This window comes from Dysidea avara, chromosome 5 (assembly GCF_963678975.1).
Source record: "Dysidea avara chromosome 5, odDysAvar1.4, whole genome shotgun sequence".
NCBI classification, from domain to species: domain Eukaryota; kingdom Metazoa; phylum Porifera; class Demospongiae; order Dictyoceratida; family Dysideidae; genus Dysidea; species Dysidea avara.
This window is the reverse complement of record NC_089276.1, coordinates 19,484,884-19,503,969: the sequence shown is the minus strand read 5'-3', so window position 1 is coordinate 19,503,969 and position 19,086 is coordinate 19,484,884. Positions and strand designations below refer to the sequence as shown.

At 36.4% G+C, this 19,086-nt stretch overlaps 1 protein-coding gene across 1 annotated transcript; it reads left to right on the top strand.

Annotated features, from left to right (window-relative positions):
• The first annotated feature begins 1,288 nt into the window (after nt 1–1,288).
• On the top strand, nt 1,289–18,658 carry LOC136256440 (hemicentin-1-like). Its single transcript, XM_066049396.1, has 15 exons — nt 1,289–1,595; nt 1,642–1,902; nt 1,965–2,237; nt 7,389–7,655; nt 7,712–7,975; nt 8,022–8,294; nt 10,911–11,177; nt 11,234–11,497; nt 11,544–11,819; nt 11,896–11,964; nt 12,106–12,237; nt 13,515–13,778; nt 13,827–14,099; nt 18,064–18,330; nt 18,387–18,658. The coding sequence occupies exons 1-15, from the start codon at nt 1,289–1,291 to the stop codon at nt 18,656–18,658; spliced, it is 3,729 nt and encodes a 1,242-aa protein (XP_065905468.1).
• Nucleotides 18,659–19,086: the final 428 nt, after the last annotated feature.

The window sequence follows — 19,086 nt, the reverse complement described above, 5'->3', positions numbered from 1 at the left end:
GTGTGTGTGTGTGTGTGTGTGTGTGTGTGTGTGTTGCTGTATGTACACTCTCAGACAGTGGAACAAGGTAGAGTTGGTCAAAAATCTCCCTGGTTGCCAAGGGAACTTTGTGTTTATTTAATTTTGTTAAATAAATAGATTTCTGCCATAATCTGTTAACACATACCTATAGCTACATTGTATAGAATTAAATAATACCAACTCTTTGAGTAGATTTAACATCAAAGAATTGAGAAAAATTACATACACTTCACAGATATTGCCTAGAGTACATGTATCAAGACACATGCTAGGGTGTTTTGGCATCATGCCACACTGTGGGTTACCAAATACATGTACTCTATCCAGAGAAACTGCATCCTAAGCATCTTTCGCTATTGTTGAGTTTCATTAGGACACTGAAATATATATATATATACAGTATGTGAACTATCAGGTTGGTTTGCAAGTTGAGGGCACACTTAAGGCTTAGCAACCATTTGTAACTGACTTTACCATCCAGAAAGGCTTGTTTGGAATAGTCACATAATAATCCCTAATTCTCCACAATGTGATTAACTGGACAAGATCCCTGCGGATACCAGACAATTGCCAAGTGCTGTCTGGGGTACAAATATCTCTGAAGAGCTCATCACAAGCTTCCCTGGTGAAGAGAACAGCTACGTAGCTAGCTGAACCTTTGATGCCACCACAGTTTCCCTCTATGTTCACCATGGCAAAAGATAGCTAGTTATTTGTTTGTATCTGTTAGTAATTAACTTTTTTATGGTACACTGAGGTTGCCAAACTGAGGTTGCCAAACTGAGGTTGCCAAACTGTCACAAAAAGCATCCAATGCAGTCATCACACACATGAAGTCCTTCTTTGCAAAAGGCAGAAATCTCCCAGGAAGTACCTACATACAATGGAAGACAATGTTCTTCCACAGAGTTTATTGGTTTGCTAAGAAGTACTCCTCAAGCACACAACCAACAGACATCACTTATATGTATAGTCAACTGGTGAGGTAGAACAAAGAGTAAGGAAGTTGCTAATTGGGTACATTTTTGTGCAAAAAAAACTCATGACAATAGTCACATAAGCATGAATTAATTAACTCCCAATATCTATTTTGGCATGAACTGTGTTGTAAAAAGAAATTTCAAGGAAGATTGCTTTATTAAATGTTTCTTACTGTTTTGAAGTGCATCCACTAACCACCTTCTTGACATACATTTGCAATGTGCAGTACTATTAGCTGTATTCTGTAAAGAGGTATATATATGGCATATGTATCCTTTGATACCTGATGTATGAAAGTGTTATTTGTCATGTACATTTTGCAGTTAAAAGTCCCAAGATTATATTTATATCATCTAATCAAACTGTTAATTTAACTGCAAAAAATATTTCTTTCAATTGTTCTGCATTGGGCTACAATGTCAAATATCAATGGAGAGTTGAATCAAGATTGTTTCCTAGCAATGTAACTGGTATAAATACCAGCAATCTGGTTATCCCAGAAGTGAGATCATTTCATGAAAACAAGTATACTTGTGAGGCAAGCAATGAAGGAGATCAAGTGGTTACAGCACAATTACATCTGAAAGTTATTGGTATGAATACATGACCACTGTATGTACTTTCATATTTGTGGTACAGGTCTACCAGAAGTGACAGTAATGCCATCCAGTCAGAGTGTAGAAGTGACACATACTGCTGTTTTCACAGCCAAGGCCACAGGCTTAGGACAAGAAAAGTTTACGTATCAGTGGCAAAGAATAAGCAACAAGATTACTATTTTCACTGGATCTACTTTAGTTCTTACAAATGTAAATTTAACAGAGTCAGGAAATTATATATGTATTGTTACAAATGAATATGGAGATACTGCTTCTGACAATGCTTACCTTTATGTTACAAGTAAGGGAGTGGTTTATTAGTACAAATGATGTGTTACATTATTAGCTATCTTGTTTTATAAGGAAATCTACCGGTGATATATAAACATCCAATAGATAAAGTCGTAAACCTAACAGGTGTTAGTATTAAAATTTCTTTAACATGTGAAGCATCTGTGAACTCATCTTATGGTTGGAAGAGACTAGGTAGCAACCTTCCACTGAATACTGCAGGGATGAACACAAGTGGTCTCAGTTTTATAAATGTTATTATTGAAAATACTGGATATTACCAATGTGTAGCTACTAATGGTAGTGGAAGCTCATATTCTAACTTTGCTTATGTTTCTATAAATGGTGAGTCTGCATGTATGTGTGATTATTTTAATATCATAACACGTTTAAGTTTTAATGTAGTAGCCATACTACTTTTTTTTTTCATTTTGACTCATACATATCTATAAACTTTCAGCAAAACAATAGGATAGATTGGTCATTAAAAATTATAATTTTGTGCAGTGCATGCTTTAGTGTTGCACAGCAAGTGTATTCATGTAATTAATTCAAGATTTAAGAATGCAGCATTGAGATTTCTAAAATTTAAGTTGCTTGAAATTGTTTAAGTAATTAAGTTTCAAGGGCAGATCTTGAAATAAGTTTTGTGTGTAGCACACCCACTTAATAAGTGTAGGTTTATTATAAAGCCCCACTTTATGTAGACTATAGAGGTACAATGATGCTCAACATTGAATGAGAGAGACTAATGTATTGTGTCTGAGTAGTCTTATTAGAAGTATAGGTCAGATCTATTGCTGATTTTAAAGATCTTGGTATGTGGTTTGTGCAAACAGATGATCTTTGCTTTACGTCACTGCTTGACTGCCGTATTAAAGCATATATGCTCACTACAGTGGAACCTCCCTTATCAGGACCTCTATTATCTAGGGGTCTATACAATTCGAGGAAAATAGGAACAGAACTGGAAAAGAAATTGGGAACGGAAATAACCCACAGAAATGCCTGATATATATAATTATGCAATTTACTGTTTGGAAAGGTTGGATTTCACAACACATGCAATGTTTCTTTGCAGTATTGTTTGGATCCTTTCACTAAAAGGATCAAAACACTTTAATAGAGCAGTCACCTGCATTACAATGCTCTAATAGAGCAGTCAATAATGTTTTGTTAACTATCCCACCAGGGACCCACACTGATGGCCTGTGAATTGATGGACTATAAGTGGCTGTTATAGATTAGTTATATAGTCAACAATATTGAAAGTTAGCTACTCCTTTGAAATCATGAACATATTAAAATTGTCAACTATTAAACATTAAATTAAAACTGATGAAGATTCACAAAGTATTCTAGTTAACTGACAGTGCCTATTATAGGCTTTGAAAACTGTACCTACTGCTTCCGGATAATAAGTCATTGGTGGGAGAATGCATGCAGCACTGGTATACTTGTAAAGCTGAATTGGCTCAAGAAGAGTCCCCTTGCATGCATGACCGCTCAGATTGTCCTTATTCTCCTTATTGGAGCCATGCACCTACACATACTGCAGCTACCACATACCCATCATGTGAATTTTTCCTGAGGTTGCAGGTACAAATTCCCACATCTATAATTTTTCAGGCACTGTCATTTTATTAGAATCCTTTGTAAACCTATTTATGCTATAATGTTTTAAATTAAGAGAGTAGCTAACTTTCAGTGTTGATGACTTAGCTAGTATATGTACTAGTCTATGACAGCTATAGCCATCAATTTACAGGCCATCAATGTAGTAAAACATTCTTGACTGCTCTATTTTATTGCAGGTGACTGCTCTATTAGAGTGTTTTGATTGCTTTAGCAAAAAGGATGCAAACAATGCTACAAAGAAACATTGTGTTGTAAACTCCAACCTATCCAACCTGTATATTGCATGATGACCTTTGTCAGGCGTTTTCCATGGGTCATTCCCATTCCCGCTTTCCATTCTTGTCCCACTCCCGTTTTCCTCTTACCCATTATCCGGGAACCTCCGTTTTGTAGACAGCCCAAATTAATCACATGGCTTGTAGTCTATTGACAATGATGAAGTTTGGGTTAGACAAGGAAGGAGCTTTAAGGTTGCTGTTTAACCTGTTAGGTGGCTTATTAATAATAACTACCACCTGGTTGCTAGGTGATAAAACATTTTTACAGCTCAGAGGAATGACCATGAATGTTCTGTAATGACTTCCTTCTTTACCTACTAACAAAACTGATAGCAATAATAACATTGTTTGCATTTGAAATAGTTACTTCAGCATATTAGCATGCATTTCTTAGTTACCAACATTTCTGAGATACGGACTATAGTATGTACCAGACTGCCTGTAGTTGGATAAGAGAGGTTCCATTATAGCTAGTTATGTATAGTATGTTCTGCTATGAATTTTCCCTAGAGTCATCTGCTCTGAAGCTGCTTAATTATTGGTGGATGCATGGGTACAGGTATCTTACATAATAGTATTTAGACTATAGTACAAATCGTTAAGAGGTTTACTTAATATATACATAAAAAAGTACCAGTATTTTATGTACAGAATTGCCTTAGGGCTCACAGGTGACAAAGTGAACATGTGTAAATGACTATGAATCACTATTGAACAACTCAGTTTATCAGTCTTAGCTAAGGAGAGCTGGCTAACATTCACTGTCATGAATCACCAAGTACAGTATTTTCATCCTTAATACTTATTACTAATACTGCAGTACTGGTCTTCTCTGGGTCTGCGAAATTAATAATTCTAGTCGAATAGTAGACCAACTGCATCTAGTTTTAGGTCTATAGTGCTGGTTATCCACCTGCTGAATAATTTTTGTGGGCGCTGTAGGAACTTCAAGACAATACGAGAAACTAAGAAACTGTTCTTCATTACTAATCTTGCCACACTCATTGCATGGCTATAAAAGTACTTTAAACCATTACATTGTTTAGTCTAAATAAGTTGGATACTGTGACCAACTCATACTAAGCTATTTAGTAACCCCTCAGGTCCATAGTAGCATCATCACTGCACTTGGGATGCTACTGTACAACCTTAGGGTTACTAAATTGCTTTGTTCCCTTGGTGTTGGTGTCTATCTATCACATACAGTATAAGCCATTGCCTTGGATTAGTTGTAATTTGGAGGATTGCCCCTGATATTCCATTCTGGATCCAACAGTGAGGTCCTATAGTTTGGAAATTAATAAACTCTATGACATCACAACATCACAATCATTCATGGTTCATGGGTTTTCATATCTGATGTTTACTTCTTTAATATTCTCTGGTTTCTGTACCAGTGCTTGTGATAGTTCAAAGCATTCCCTCACACATTAAAGCTTTCTGTGCCAAAGTGTTTTTTATACTCTGTCTTGAGTATGCAGAGTAGAATAGTCCAGTTGCATGTAATGGAAAGTATTGTAATTGATCTTTTACCATATAGCTTAAATATTTCAAGGGGCAAATTTTTCAAGTTTGGGCAATAAAATTTTTTTTGCAGATTTTACAACGCTCCAAAATGTATTAGACTATAGTATGTTCACGTTGAGCTGAATCCTGAAAAACAGCTAAAAATTAAAAGTGGATTTTTTCTCAACAGAGTTAACATTTCAGCCAACCAGATGATTATTGGTAACAGCAAAGGTGTCAACAACAGACATGTACAGTTTGGCTCCATTACAAGTTCGGGAAAGGGCTGTAATGGACACTGTATTTATATGGCTTCCCCATAGGAAATTATTGTGAAAATTTTGATTGGCCGTAAATATTATGTCAAACATTTGAACAAAAAGATTTCAAAATATTTTAGCAGTACTACAAATGAGCCAAATTTCAAGATCATGTGTAATTTCATCCATGAGTTATTAAATGTTTTTGAGGATTCAACTCAACGTGAACGTACTATATGTGAGATCTATTTATTTCAAGGATAAAAGTTTACTGGTAACCTCCAAAACTGCAAAATCAGCAAAATGTTTCCCCTTCGAAATATTTAGGCTATACAGTAGTTGCAGTTGTGCAGCCACTGGATGCTGTGGGGTTAAGTATAAAATGTACAGAAACCAGGGGCGTACGCAGGAATTTCGAAAAAGGGTTTCCACTATAGCTAAGTGACTGTTATATTAGAGTAGTTTATAGTTTATATTGCCTGACTGCTCTATTAGAGTATCTCGATCTTTTCACCAAAATCACAATTCAGAACAATGCTATAAGTGTTGCTATCATGTTAGAAACTATTATTCAACTAAGATAATAGTTTAAAATGTGTCCTGTTCCATGACAGATTCCAGATTCTGGAAACCTGAAGTATCAATTTCTTAATGTTTCAAGTAGTGTGTAAAATCCAAAGGGGTTTCCTGAAACCCCTGGAAACGCTCCTCCGTACACCCCTGGAAACCATAGGGAAATGGATGACCATGGACACAAAATCTATTGTCACATAGAATCTGAAGAAGGTATCTGAGTTTTTAAGCAGCACTGGAAACGACATTGATTTCTACGCCCTGTGATGTTTGTCTGCTATAAATGCATTAAACCAATAGACATGAGTTATGAGCCAGTAAACCATAGCATTAGTGATAAAAATATTTTTCAGAGACAAAATACACAGGCTTTCAGGCGCTCACTTTCCTTTTTTGCCAGAAGTACCTTACAAGAACAATTGATCACTTATTTGCATTGCAGATCTCACAATTAATCACTGATCTGCTATGCCTAGGCAGAGCTAGGAGACATAGCAGATCACTGAGCTTCCTATTTATACACATAACAATGTAGAAAGTGATTGTGGGTTTACAAGATATGTTAACATGATGATGATGTTTTACTCAACCCACAATCAATCAATCAATCAATCTACTAGTATAAAACTGTATACTTAGCAAGTAATGGAAGTTCTACTGTAGGTTATCATTGTTTTCCCAATGTCTTCAATGCATTTTTATGGGCATCCGCAGTATCCAATGGTTGCTGATTACATTCCTAAGGCCTTACATGCAATTGGACTATTAGTATGCATTCATATCCCAGTGAAGCCATACTTCTAAGAATTAACTTGGACAATATGGGCAATAACTACCATATTGTCCAGTATTGTTAAACGCCAAATTTGCGATGTTGGCAATGAAAATGCATTGCTACCATAACATGTCTATACAACATGGATATAAAGCTGTATACATCAAAGTGCCCACAGTCTTTTACTTGGATATAAGCCAGTTACGTATATCACAGCAGTCGTAGTAGAATATCTTAGTTATTAACACTCATCCTCCTTGGACTCTTGTCAATAAATACGTAAGATATTCTACTCCTGCTATGATATCTACAACAAAAAGATCAACAGGATGTAGAAAGTAAGATTGCTATCAGTCTGTGTCTTTTAATTGTAGACTCATTTCACTTGTATCTTACTACATACTGACGTGCCATGTACTGTACATAATGTAGCAATGAGCAATATGATCATTTACATGTTTTTCAGTTCTTCCACTAATAATTACTACACAACCAAAGTCACAGAGTGCTAACCTCACACAGACTGTCACATTCACTTGTTCTGCTACTGGTTATAATATCAAATATTGGTGGACAATTGAACCAGATTCATTTCCTAGTAAAGTGACTGGTATAAACACCAATACCCTGGTGATCCCAGATGTGAGATCATCTGATGATAACACATACACTTGTGTGGCAAGTAATGAAGGAGGGGCAAGTCCATCATATCCTGCCAGACTAACAGTTACTGGTATGACTATGATAATGTATTTAGGTGGTAATATGAGCGATATATTGATAGTACAGGTCTACCACTGGTGACAGTGACACCATCCAGTCAGAGTGTAGAGGTGACACACACTGCCATTTTCACCACCACAGTAAGTGGTGTGGGAGTGGAGAACTTCACATATCAGTGGAGACACAATGGAACAAACATTACTGGAAAGACTGGAGACACTCTGATGATCACTAATGTGATGGAGACTGATAATGGAGACTATGAGTGTATTGTTACTAATCAGTATGGTGATAGTGATAAATCTGATGTAGTTATATTAATGGTTACAAGTGAGTTGTGTGTTTAGTTGTACATACTGATTAATGTAATTATTAGGAGTGCCACCTGTTATTACTACTCACCCAATGAACACAACAGTTACCTTAGTAAATGATACCACAAGTGTGCCACTAAGTTGTGAAGCAGATGGAGCAATATCATATAATTGGGAGAGACAGAGTGATAGTATTACATTTAGTGCCATTGAAGTGAACACTAATACTCTCACTTTTGTTTACCTGACATTCCAAGATGCTGGTAACTACCGATGTATAGCGACTAATGCTAGTGGGAGCAGTGCTTCAAAGTATGCTCAACTCTACATTAATGGTTAGTTAGATATGAGAGGTGTGTAGAGCTACCATTGTTGGTTGCATGTGGAAGGTGTTTATTTAAATTACAGTAATTGATTCATGCATACTATTGCTTCTCCTTGTAAGGATAATTATCTATACCAAAACAGGTAAGCTGTTAAAAGAAAGCAGCCCCCCAAGAGACCATGGTAAAAAGTTGTGAAATCAAAGGCAGCAGTCAAGAAATGGCTGTGATGGTAAGGTAAAAGCAAAAATTTTAATTAAACAATCCATTTGTGCTGCCTTTTATTCAGGGCCTAATTCACCTGAATTGTCATTATTAAAATGTTTGTGATTAACCTGCCATATAGCCATTTCTTGGCTGCCATCTTTAAATTATTTTTTATCCTATCCCTTTTGGGGGGTCATGCCATTTTTTACAGCTTGGCTGTTTTGGCATAGGTATCACATCTTTTTGTAATCACTATTTACTAGCCTTTTTTCTTACTATAGGAAGGAGAAAGTCTATGTAGCTGAACTCTCTACAGAGTTTAGCACTCTTTGTAGCTGAACTCCCCAACAAAATTATATACACAAGATTGAGATATTCTAATAGAGCAGTCAATCAAATACCCTAACGGAACAGTCACCGCATGTAACACTATTAAGAATCTTCCACTGTTGAATATGAAATTTTCATCTGCAGCACCAACCCATGGGCACACTCAGCTATATAACCTACTAGGATTTTTTCAAATTAAATATGCTAAGTTCTTTGTATATCGCTGTGTCATTCTATATGACAATTTTAGATACTTTAGGCTCATACGTGTAACTGAACGCATGGCTGTCACTGATCCCTACATGCAGCTCTTAATCAATGTAGACCACTTAGAAAGTTTAATGTATTATTATAATTTAGATATTTGTGCATACAACTGCTTTGCACATCAAAAACTTTAGTTAGAAATACCTTTGGGGGTTGTACGTGCTTTATATAGCTACATGGTGCACCCCCCCCTCGCCAAATCTTGGATGCACACACCAAAGCACATCAACATCCAAAGTTCCAAAGTTACTGGTCTAGGGGGATCTGGATGCATTCTTCCCACCCCACCAAACAGTTTTTGATATTTAGATTAACTCTCTGAAATAGTGTGAGAGTGATTTCAGCAGTTTATCAGAATAATTATATTCAATGTTCATTTGACTGCTCCATTAGGGTATCTCCTTTTTCATTGCTAAAGTGGGAAACCTTACATGTATGAAATGGTTCCTATCAAATATTGTAAACTAATGACATTGGTAACATGTAAGAAAATTTTGGTTCCTTTGTCCAGAGTGTTTACATTTCTTGAAAACTTGCCAATAAGTCACCTGACTATGGTATACTATATGTGACCTGGTCTGACATAACCAGACTTATATATAGCCTTTCTGATTTGACAAATATTAAATAAATCAAGTAGCACCCTGAGACCTGTCAGCTTATAGTTATTGCACAGTACAATAGTGTGACCAAGTTTCAAGTATAAATTTGGGAAGTTATGAGTTGAAATCTGGAAAGGCTATAAAATTAGTTTTGTCAGACTGGCATGGGTCACACATATTAAGAAGTCTGACTCAACAAATGATTTCCCCAGACTACTGTACATGGCAACAAATGTATCTTTGCTCAACCATTTCAATAACATACCAGTCCATGGATCTCTGTATTGTAAAGAAGATCTCCGGTGGAGCTTCCATACTCAGTACTATGTATACATTCTCACAGCTAGTGTCTCACTAGAGAAGCAGAACAGCAGAGCTTGGCTACTACCTGTTGATCAGGGATAGACAGGCTGCTGTACTTCTCTCATAGTTTACACCACACTGTGAAACCAGTCCCATCTAACCTTGATAGGTCACCTTGCCAGAATGTGTACACTGCACTGCAGACATTGTGGCCTGTCACCTTCTCTGCTTAAAGCAAAATGGCAGAAAATCATTTACCAGGTTGAATACTACCTTGTCTGGTGCCTCTAATCAGCACCAGGAAATATCTGTGGTGGCTAAATGATTTTCCAGGAACATGTTGATTAGCATGAGACTGCTCACAGCACGTTGTAGTTTGTTCAGTGAAAGTGATGTACACAATTAATACACATTATTCCATGCCTTATATAAATATCTAACTATAAATTGTACTCATACACCGTGTAGTAGTAATCTTTAGCAGTACAAAACTTTGACAAAGTACGATAAGCAAAAAAATCCTTGGTGAGTTGCTGTGCTTCATCTTTCACCACTATACATATAACGATAGCTGGAAAAATACTTTAACAGAAAACAGTTTGGCAAATGAAAATACAATTTGCTAATTCATCAAAGTTTTATACTGCCAAAGTTTTCTATAATACAGTATCTCTAAAGAGTGTAGAGTAAAATTAACATGCATAACAGTACTGTAGTTCATAATACCAGTCATTTGCAACTTTACTAGTGATCTCTTCAATTACTTAATTACTTATACTTAATTAATTTACTTACTCAATTACTTACTTACATTCTAATTTAATTTGTAATTAATCATTGTACTATGCTCGTGCATATGAGTCTTACAAGCAAAGATATACATACTGTATTAACGTGCAATAATCATTTTACTTTTCAGTTACTTCACCAACAATTGTTGTACAACCATTGTCACAGAGTACTAATCTGACACAACCTGCCACATTCACTTGTTCTGCTACTGGTTATAGCGTTCAGTATAAATGGACAATTGAATCAGGATCACTTCCTAGTAAAGTGACTGGTATAAACACCAATACCCTGGTGATCCCAGATGTGAGATCATCTGATGCTAACACATACACTTGTGTGGCAAGTAATGAGGGAGGGAATGTTTCATCAAATATTGCTAGACTGACAGTAACTGGTATGACTATAATGATGTTGTTAGGTGGTGGTGTGAATGTTGTATTGGTGATACAGGTCTACCAGAGGTGACAGTGACACCATCCAGTCAGAGTGTAGAGGTGACATACACTGCCATGATAAATACCACAGTGAGTGGTGTGGGAGTGGAGAACTTCATGTACCAGTGGAGACACAATGGAATAATTATTACTGGAGAGACTGGAGACACTCTGATGATCACTAATGTAATGGAGACTGATAGTGGAGACTATGAGTGTATTGTTACTAATCAGTATGGTGATAGTAATAAATCTGATGTAGTTATATTGATGGTTACAAGTGAGCTGTGTGTTTAGTTGTACATATTGATTAATGTAATTATTAGGAATGCCACCTGTTATTACCACTCACCCAATGGACACAACAGTTACCTTAGTAAATGATACCACAAGTGTTTCACTAACTTGTGAGGCAGATGGAGCAACATCATATAATTGGGAGAGAAAGAGTGACGGTAGTATTTCATCTAGTACCATTGAAGTGAACAATAGTACTCTCATCATCTTTAACTTAACACCAGAAGATGTTGGTAATTATCGATGTATAGCAACTAATGCTAGTGGGAGCAGTGCTTCAAACTACGCTCATTTATTTATTACTGGTCAGTTGCAACTACATATTTAATCTACTGTAAAATTGTGTTTTATCTTTTATATTTTACCATTTATATGTATTAGTACAGCTTTGTGCAACAGCTAGTGTTCCAAATGACTTTTCTTCACTGACTAGCTCACTTCTACAAAGCTGTAAAATATTGTTTGTTTTATTTTATGCATTCAAAATTTCCATGCTTGAAATTAAGTGCTACTGTACATGCACTGCATCATCATTTGCAAGTACATTACTTTATGTACAGTAAATATCATGTGGTATATTTATCCATCTAGTTTCTCAACCAGAAATTATTATACATCCAACATCCATAAGTGTGAAGCTCACAGAGACTGCTACATTTACATGCATTGCTACTGGTTATAAAGTCGCCTACCAATGGAAAGCTGTGCGACATTCATTTCATGGTAAAGTAATTGGTATATACAAAAATACTTTGGTGATCCCAAGTGTGAGTTCAACTGATAGCAAAAAATATAGATGTGTAGTCAGCAATGAAGGAGGAGTTGTTAAATCAAGATACTGTAGACTGACAGTTACTGGTATGACTTATGACACTGTTAGGTTGTAGTATGTACCATATAGTGCAGTAGTACTGCATATTAGAGATGATGGAGGTTTACACTTCCTCACAAAAAAATATTAACCCCAGAAACCAGTGTCACAATACCTTCATGGCACTTTTGCGGTATTAGTTAGTGTAACCAAGCCAAAAGTGTCTTCAGTGCAGCCTGAAACATTTCCAGTAGGTTGCTACAAATTTTAACATAAATTTATGTAATGGAATTTCTATAGACTGACCTACTTACTTACTGATGCCTTCATACAAGTGTAATGCAATAATGGCTAAGGCTACGGGTTTGTTTTTTCACCGCTAGACATCACTTCAGCTGGACAGGTGTCTTTGGTAATGCCACAGTGCAGTCTGTATATACTGTACAATACATGCATCATGGACTTACCTTTGTCCTCCTTTGTGTCCCATTTCTTTTCGCTGACAACACAAGGTGTCGATTTGCAGTAGTGCATTACAGCTTCTCTGTGGCTGAGCTGGTTAGGTTATCACACTTATAATAAGAAACATCCGTATTTTCTATACATAGTGACTGGATTTATTGCAGAGACACTTCTCTTATTGTTCTTCATTTGTATAATGATGTGAACATAACTGAAGACAAACACCAACACACATTTTCAGTGGACACTTGGCATACTTAAAGCTTCTGATAATAACTGTTTGTTGCAGTTGTGCAGTATGCAATACTTCTGTAAAGCTAATAATAAATAAATAAGTAAAGGCCACTTCACTTCTCAGTAATCAATAGTTAAGACCCATGCAAAATTAATTTCATAGCATGCCTGGAACCTTTTTTGATGTGGTATGCATTGGTTCACCAATTGTAATTATCCTACAAAAGGTGCAGGACAATATTAGGAATTTTAAGTTTTGATTATTAAGGACCACAGAGATAAAAGTAGTGAAACACGGAAGGTCACCTACACCTGCAGATATACAGTATGTACTAGTGGACATTTAATACCTAATTCAGTCATGGCTATAGACTGAAGTAGGGATTAAATGTCCACTAGTACAAGGATGATTATCTGCAGGTGTAGGTGACCTTTCTTGTTTCACTACTTTTTCCCTATAATCAAACAATTTTCTTGTGTATTGGTGATGCAGGTCTACCAGGGGTGATAGTGACACCATCAAATCAGAGTGTAGAGGTGACACGTACTGCCATGTTCACTACCACAGTGAGTGGTGTGGGAGTGAAGAACTTCACATACCAGTGGAGACACAATGGAACAATTATTACTGAAGAGACTGGAGACACTCTTATGATCACTAATGTGATGGAGAATGATAGTGGAGACTATGAGTGTATTGTTACTAATGAGTATGGAGATAATAATAGATCTGATGTAGTTGTACTGATGGTTACAAGTGAGTGGTCTATTTGACATTGTACTTTTACTAAATGGTATAATTTAGGAATACCACCTGTTATTATTATTCACCCAAAGAACATAACAGTAAATTTACTAAATAGTGCCACACTCGAGAAACTACTTTGTGAGGCAGATGGAGCAACATCATATAATTGGGAAAGACAAAATAGTAGTATTCCATTTGGTGCCATTGGAGCGAGTACCAATATGCTCACTATACTTAACCTACAACTAGAAGATGCTGGTAGCTACCGATGTGTGGCCACTAATGCTAGTGGAAGCAGTGTATCAGACTATGCCAAGCTCAGTATCAATGGTCAGTTATGCATATACATGTGTGCTGGATTATGAAAGTCAATGGGGATGCTTCTATTATGCTAGAATAATTTAGGGAATGATTTGGGATCATACTAGAATAAGTGAATGAGCTCTAGAAATAACTGGTGCAAAATTATACATTTTGCTAGTAGTACAATGGAAAAATCTTCTGGATACATCAGAAACAATGCAAGCGTAAAAGCAGCTGAAAAGATCGAGATATATTAATAGAGCAGTCATTTACTCTAACAAGTACACAGAAAAATTTGGAATTTTCAACTAGAGTAGGGACCATAGCACATCAATAAAAATTACTGAAACAAGCTGGAGTAATGCACAATATTAAATCACAATAAACCAATAAGAAGTGTTATATCCCTACTGTGCATTTCCATTATGGTATCTTGAGCACAGTAGGGACGTGAATATCCATACTGTGCTGTGGAAAATGCACAGTATGGATTATTTAATTCTTTTGTGTTACAGTAATTTTGCCATCATACTAACTCAGGCTTGTATCAGTATTTTTATTGGTGCACTATATTCTAGCTAAATGGTCCCTACTGTAGTTTAAAATTCCTAATTTTTTCTTATACTTGTTTGTGTTCTTTTGTATAGAACTGGTGACAACTAGTTTGTTTCGTAAGGATGAATTGGTGTAGCTATGGGAAGTCAATCAATGAAGATGCCATCAATTTTTCATTGAACATAAACTGCAATTTTGCACATAGATTTGTGTACAGATATTCTACAACAATTGTGACCCAGTCTGGGAAAGCCAAACTCATCGCCTATTTTAAAGTATCGAGAAATGCCGGTTTTAAGTATTTAGTGTGTTGTAGATTGGCAATGGTTGAAACTATGTGTGGAAAATTTCACATGTCCTTACCTTCCAGGGCATCCACTGTACAAGTAGCCAGCAGTTAAGTTTCCTGCCATTTTAGATAGTTTTTGAAATGGGGTTGGCTGTATCAGGTGAGCTACAAATGTGGTGGAAGGAAGGGGCTTGGAAGGAGGGCAAGTGACTGTTCAAAAGAATTGAAGAGGAACGTGTAGGGATGAATTAGGTACATTCAGGTCTCAAAACTGGTTTAAATAAAAGGGAATTCACAGCATAGGTCTTTAGTCAACACTATATGGAGCCATATAGCCACATACAGCCACCCCCGGGCTAACCATAGCTACATTAAGGCCCCACACCACATGTACAGATCGCCATTGGGCTTGGGAAATGCAGCCAGCAAAAGCAGACCACTCAAGTCTATAGCTGATTCAGATTGTGAAATTTGATAGTTTATTCATGTAGCTTTGTTTTCTTGGTGAAAAATTGAATCTGCTGATATGAGCGATAAGACTAGTTTCCCAGATCCAATCACATACAACTGTGTCACACGAGATCATGTGATCCACCCAATAATACAAAGGTGTAATCATGCTGCTGTGGCTGTTCTGAGTGGCTAACACTACTTCTGGACATGTTTCATGGCTGAAAAGTGTATGTCAGCTGTTCTGGAGTATCTGGCTATAAATCTGTAGTTGTATGTGACCCAGTCTGGGAAAACCAGGCTTATTAAGGCCCCATACCACACGTTCGGATCGCCACTGGGCTTGGGAAAAGCAGCCAGCAAAAGCAGACCACTCAAGTCTAGCTGATTTAGATTGTGAAATTTGATAATTTATTCATGTTGTGTTCTTGGTGAAAAATTGAATCTGCTGACATGGGCGATAAGACCAGTTTCCCAGATCCAGTCACAATTGATTGATTTATAGATCTTATGGTTTAGACAAGTGTACAGGAAATAAATAAGGGACCTAGATGCAGGGGTACCAAAAAGCTTTAAAGCAACTGCACTCGCACACAGAAACAAAACACACACATACATCAATTATTAATTAAATTAGTTCAACATATCTGACAGATTCCACAGTTCTGAGGAGCAAGTATTAAAAATTTTATATGAGCAGGATATTGCAATTCAATAGCTCTGGATGGTAACTTGCATGCATGAGATACATTTGCCAGTGTTGCAGGTGTAAAGTGCCCTAAGCCACCAATCTCAATTGTAACAAGCTGGGAATACAGGCCAGTGTTCATAGAATGAAATACCTTAGTATAACGAACTTACACAGCAAAGCAGTACCAAATAATCAGCACATCCCTGTTCTACTTTGAATTAGACTATGGTGTCCATAGCATGTTTTGAAGTTTGGTTGTTAATGAGGTATTTAAAATCCAATAGATACCCGTTGGTAGGTATCTAAACTGGTTAGAATCCTGTGACAAATTTTTTTGTCACATGCATCACGTGTTTTGCTGGATTCTAGTCACGGCAGCCATAAGGAATCATCACTAGAGTGTGAAGAAAGCATCGCTGGATAATAGAGATGATTGTATTCATCTAGGAAGCCTACCAGTGAGTTGTTTTACACTAATTCCTTCAGGAAGCTGCCATTATTGGCAGTGACCAGAGCCATACAAGCCATAGTCTAAATTGGTTATTGCCCAAATCCACGGTATCTTCGCTATTTTAGAGACCTTCGGAATGGCGATAACCTATACTTCTTATCCACCCATTGTCTGGAACAATACTAGTCATTTGGACTCAAACACACGTACATGAGAAGCAAACAATCAACAGTGTTCATAGAATGAAATACCTTGGATAGCTGAAATTCCTAGAAATGATGATCTGTTGTCACAATACTACAGTTCAACCTTCCTCTTTGAGCAAATGTTCACCAAAAAGTATTGGTAGTTTGATTGCTGAAGATTGCTGTCACTGCATCATTTAGACATGATTTTGGGACCACAGAGTAGCAAAAACATCTTCACACCACAATAGCAGTCACACAAGCAAATAAGTCATGTACTATATAGGCATGGTTCAATCCTGAGCTTGCTAACCATCTGGGTGAGTTTTACATTAAATTTGTCCAAAATGGCTTCATTACTTGTTCTCTACTGAAAAACAGAATTCTTGGGGAAAACAACTTTAGATCCATAAGATATAACTACCACCAGGTTCTTTGCTGTTATATTTAGGTGCTGTAAAAATGAACTGTTATACATTTAAACTAATAATTCAGGCTCACATGACTTTCATTGTTCTGATGATTTTCTTGTCTAGTGTTTTAACAGCCATAACTTTTAACCCTTGATAGCTATTGACAAAATTTTAGCCTAAAATACTATTAGTGGCCATAGCCATGTTTAATCACATGAGTTTTAAATAATTAGTGTAAATGCTTATTGGTTTATTTTACAGTTACTAATGACAAAAATCATGACTTTATGGATCTTATAGTCACTTTACACCAAGAATTCAGATTTTAAGTAGTTGAAAGGACAATTGATGAGGAAAAGATAAACTTTCACTGTTGAGTCTATACAGTTTCCATTTATAAGGTAGAAATTATCAGCAGACAACAGGCATTAGGTGGAAAAGGGTTTAGGAAATAGGTATGGAGGTCCCATTTATTTTAAAATTTTCATTAATATTCTTGGTGACTGTTCTATTAGAGTGTTTCGATTTTGCACTAGGTTGGGTTTATTCCTTGTAACTCTGTAGCTGTTGTTTTAACCACGAAAGTTTTGCAGTATGATGGTTAACCAAGACTTATGATATTATTTCACAAAAAAGAAAGGTAATCTTGGTCATATTTGGTATGTTTGGTGCCAAAGATGGAGGGAATTTACAATCATTCTATTTTGAGAAGGGAACACATAGATATGTATGTGTGAAAATTGTGTTTTCTTTCTTCCTGTCAAGTGGTGCACTGGCTTTCTTGCCCATGACACACTACCATGTGTCTTGATAAACTGATCACTCATCTTAAGTACAGTGTACTAACTTATAATAAAATAATATGCCAGCAGTGAAATAAAGACAGACAAGCCTTTTTTATAATCTTTTGTGTACACAGTATAACAGCAGTTGTTTATTATGTTCATTTTTCTTTAGTTATTAATCCATGGATTTATATGCATCCGTTACCACAAACCATCAACCTCACACAAAGCGCCACATTCATGTGTTCTGCTATTGGTTATCATATCCAATACAAATGGATAATTGGATCAGGATCATTTTCTAGTAAAGTGACTGGTATAAACACCAATACCCTGGTGATCCCAGATGTGAGATCATGTGATGATAACACATACATTTGTGTGGCAAGTAATGAGGGAGGAAATGCTTCATCAAATGGCGCTAAACTGACAGTTACTGGTATGACTATGACGATGTTGTTAGGTGGTGGTGTGAATGTTGTGTTGGTAGTACAGGTCTACCAGAGGTGACAGTAGTACCATCCAGTCAGAGCGTAGAGGTGACACACACTGCTATGTTCATCACATCAGTTAATGGTGTGGGAGTGGAGAACTTCATGTACCAGTGGAGACACAATGGAACAAACATTACTGAAGAGACTGGAAACACTCTGAATATTACTAATGTGAAGGAGAGTGATAATGGAGATTATGAATGTATTGTTACTAATCAATATGGAGATAGTGGTAGATCTGAAGTAGTTGTGTTGATGGTTACAAGTAAGTAGTTTATTTCATTATACATTCATTCGGATTATTTTTAATCCTCAGTAAACCCTCCTGTAATTGTGAATCACCCATTGGTCACAACTATCAAGTTAGTAAATGATACCACCAATGTTTCACTAAGTTGTGAAGCAGATGGAGCAACATCATATAATTGGGAGAGACAGAGTGGTAGTATTTCATATGATGCCATTGGAGTAAACACTAACAATCTCACTATTATTAACCTACAACCAAAAGATGCTGGTAATTACCGATGTGTGGCCACTAATGCAAGTGGGAGCATTGCTTCAGACTATGCTCAACTAAATGTTAATGGTTAGTAATAAGTTTTGTGTATTAACAGAAATGCAATTTTTTTTTCTTTCGTGTTAAGGGATGGGATCAAATGTGTAAGTTTCTTTCCTTCTCCAGTGCAAAGAAAATGTTG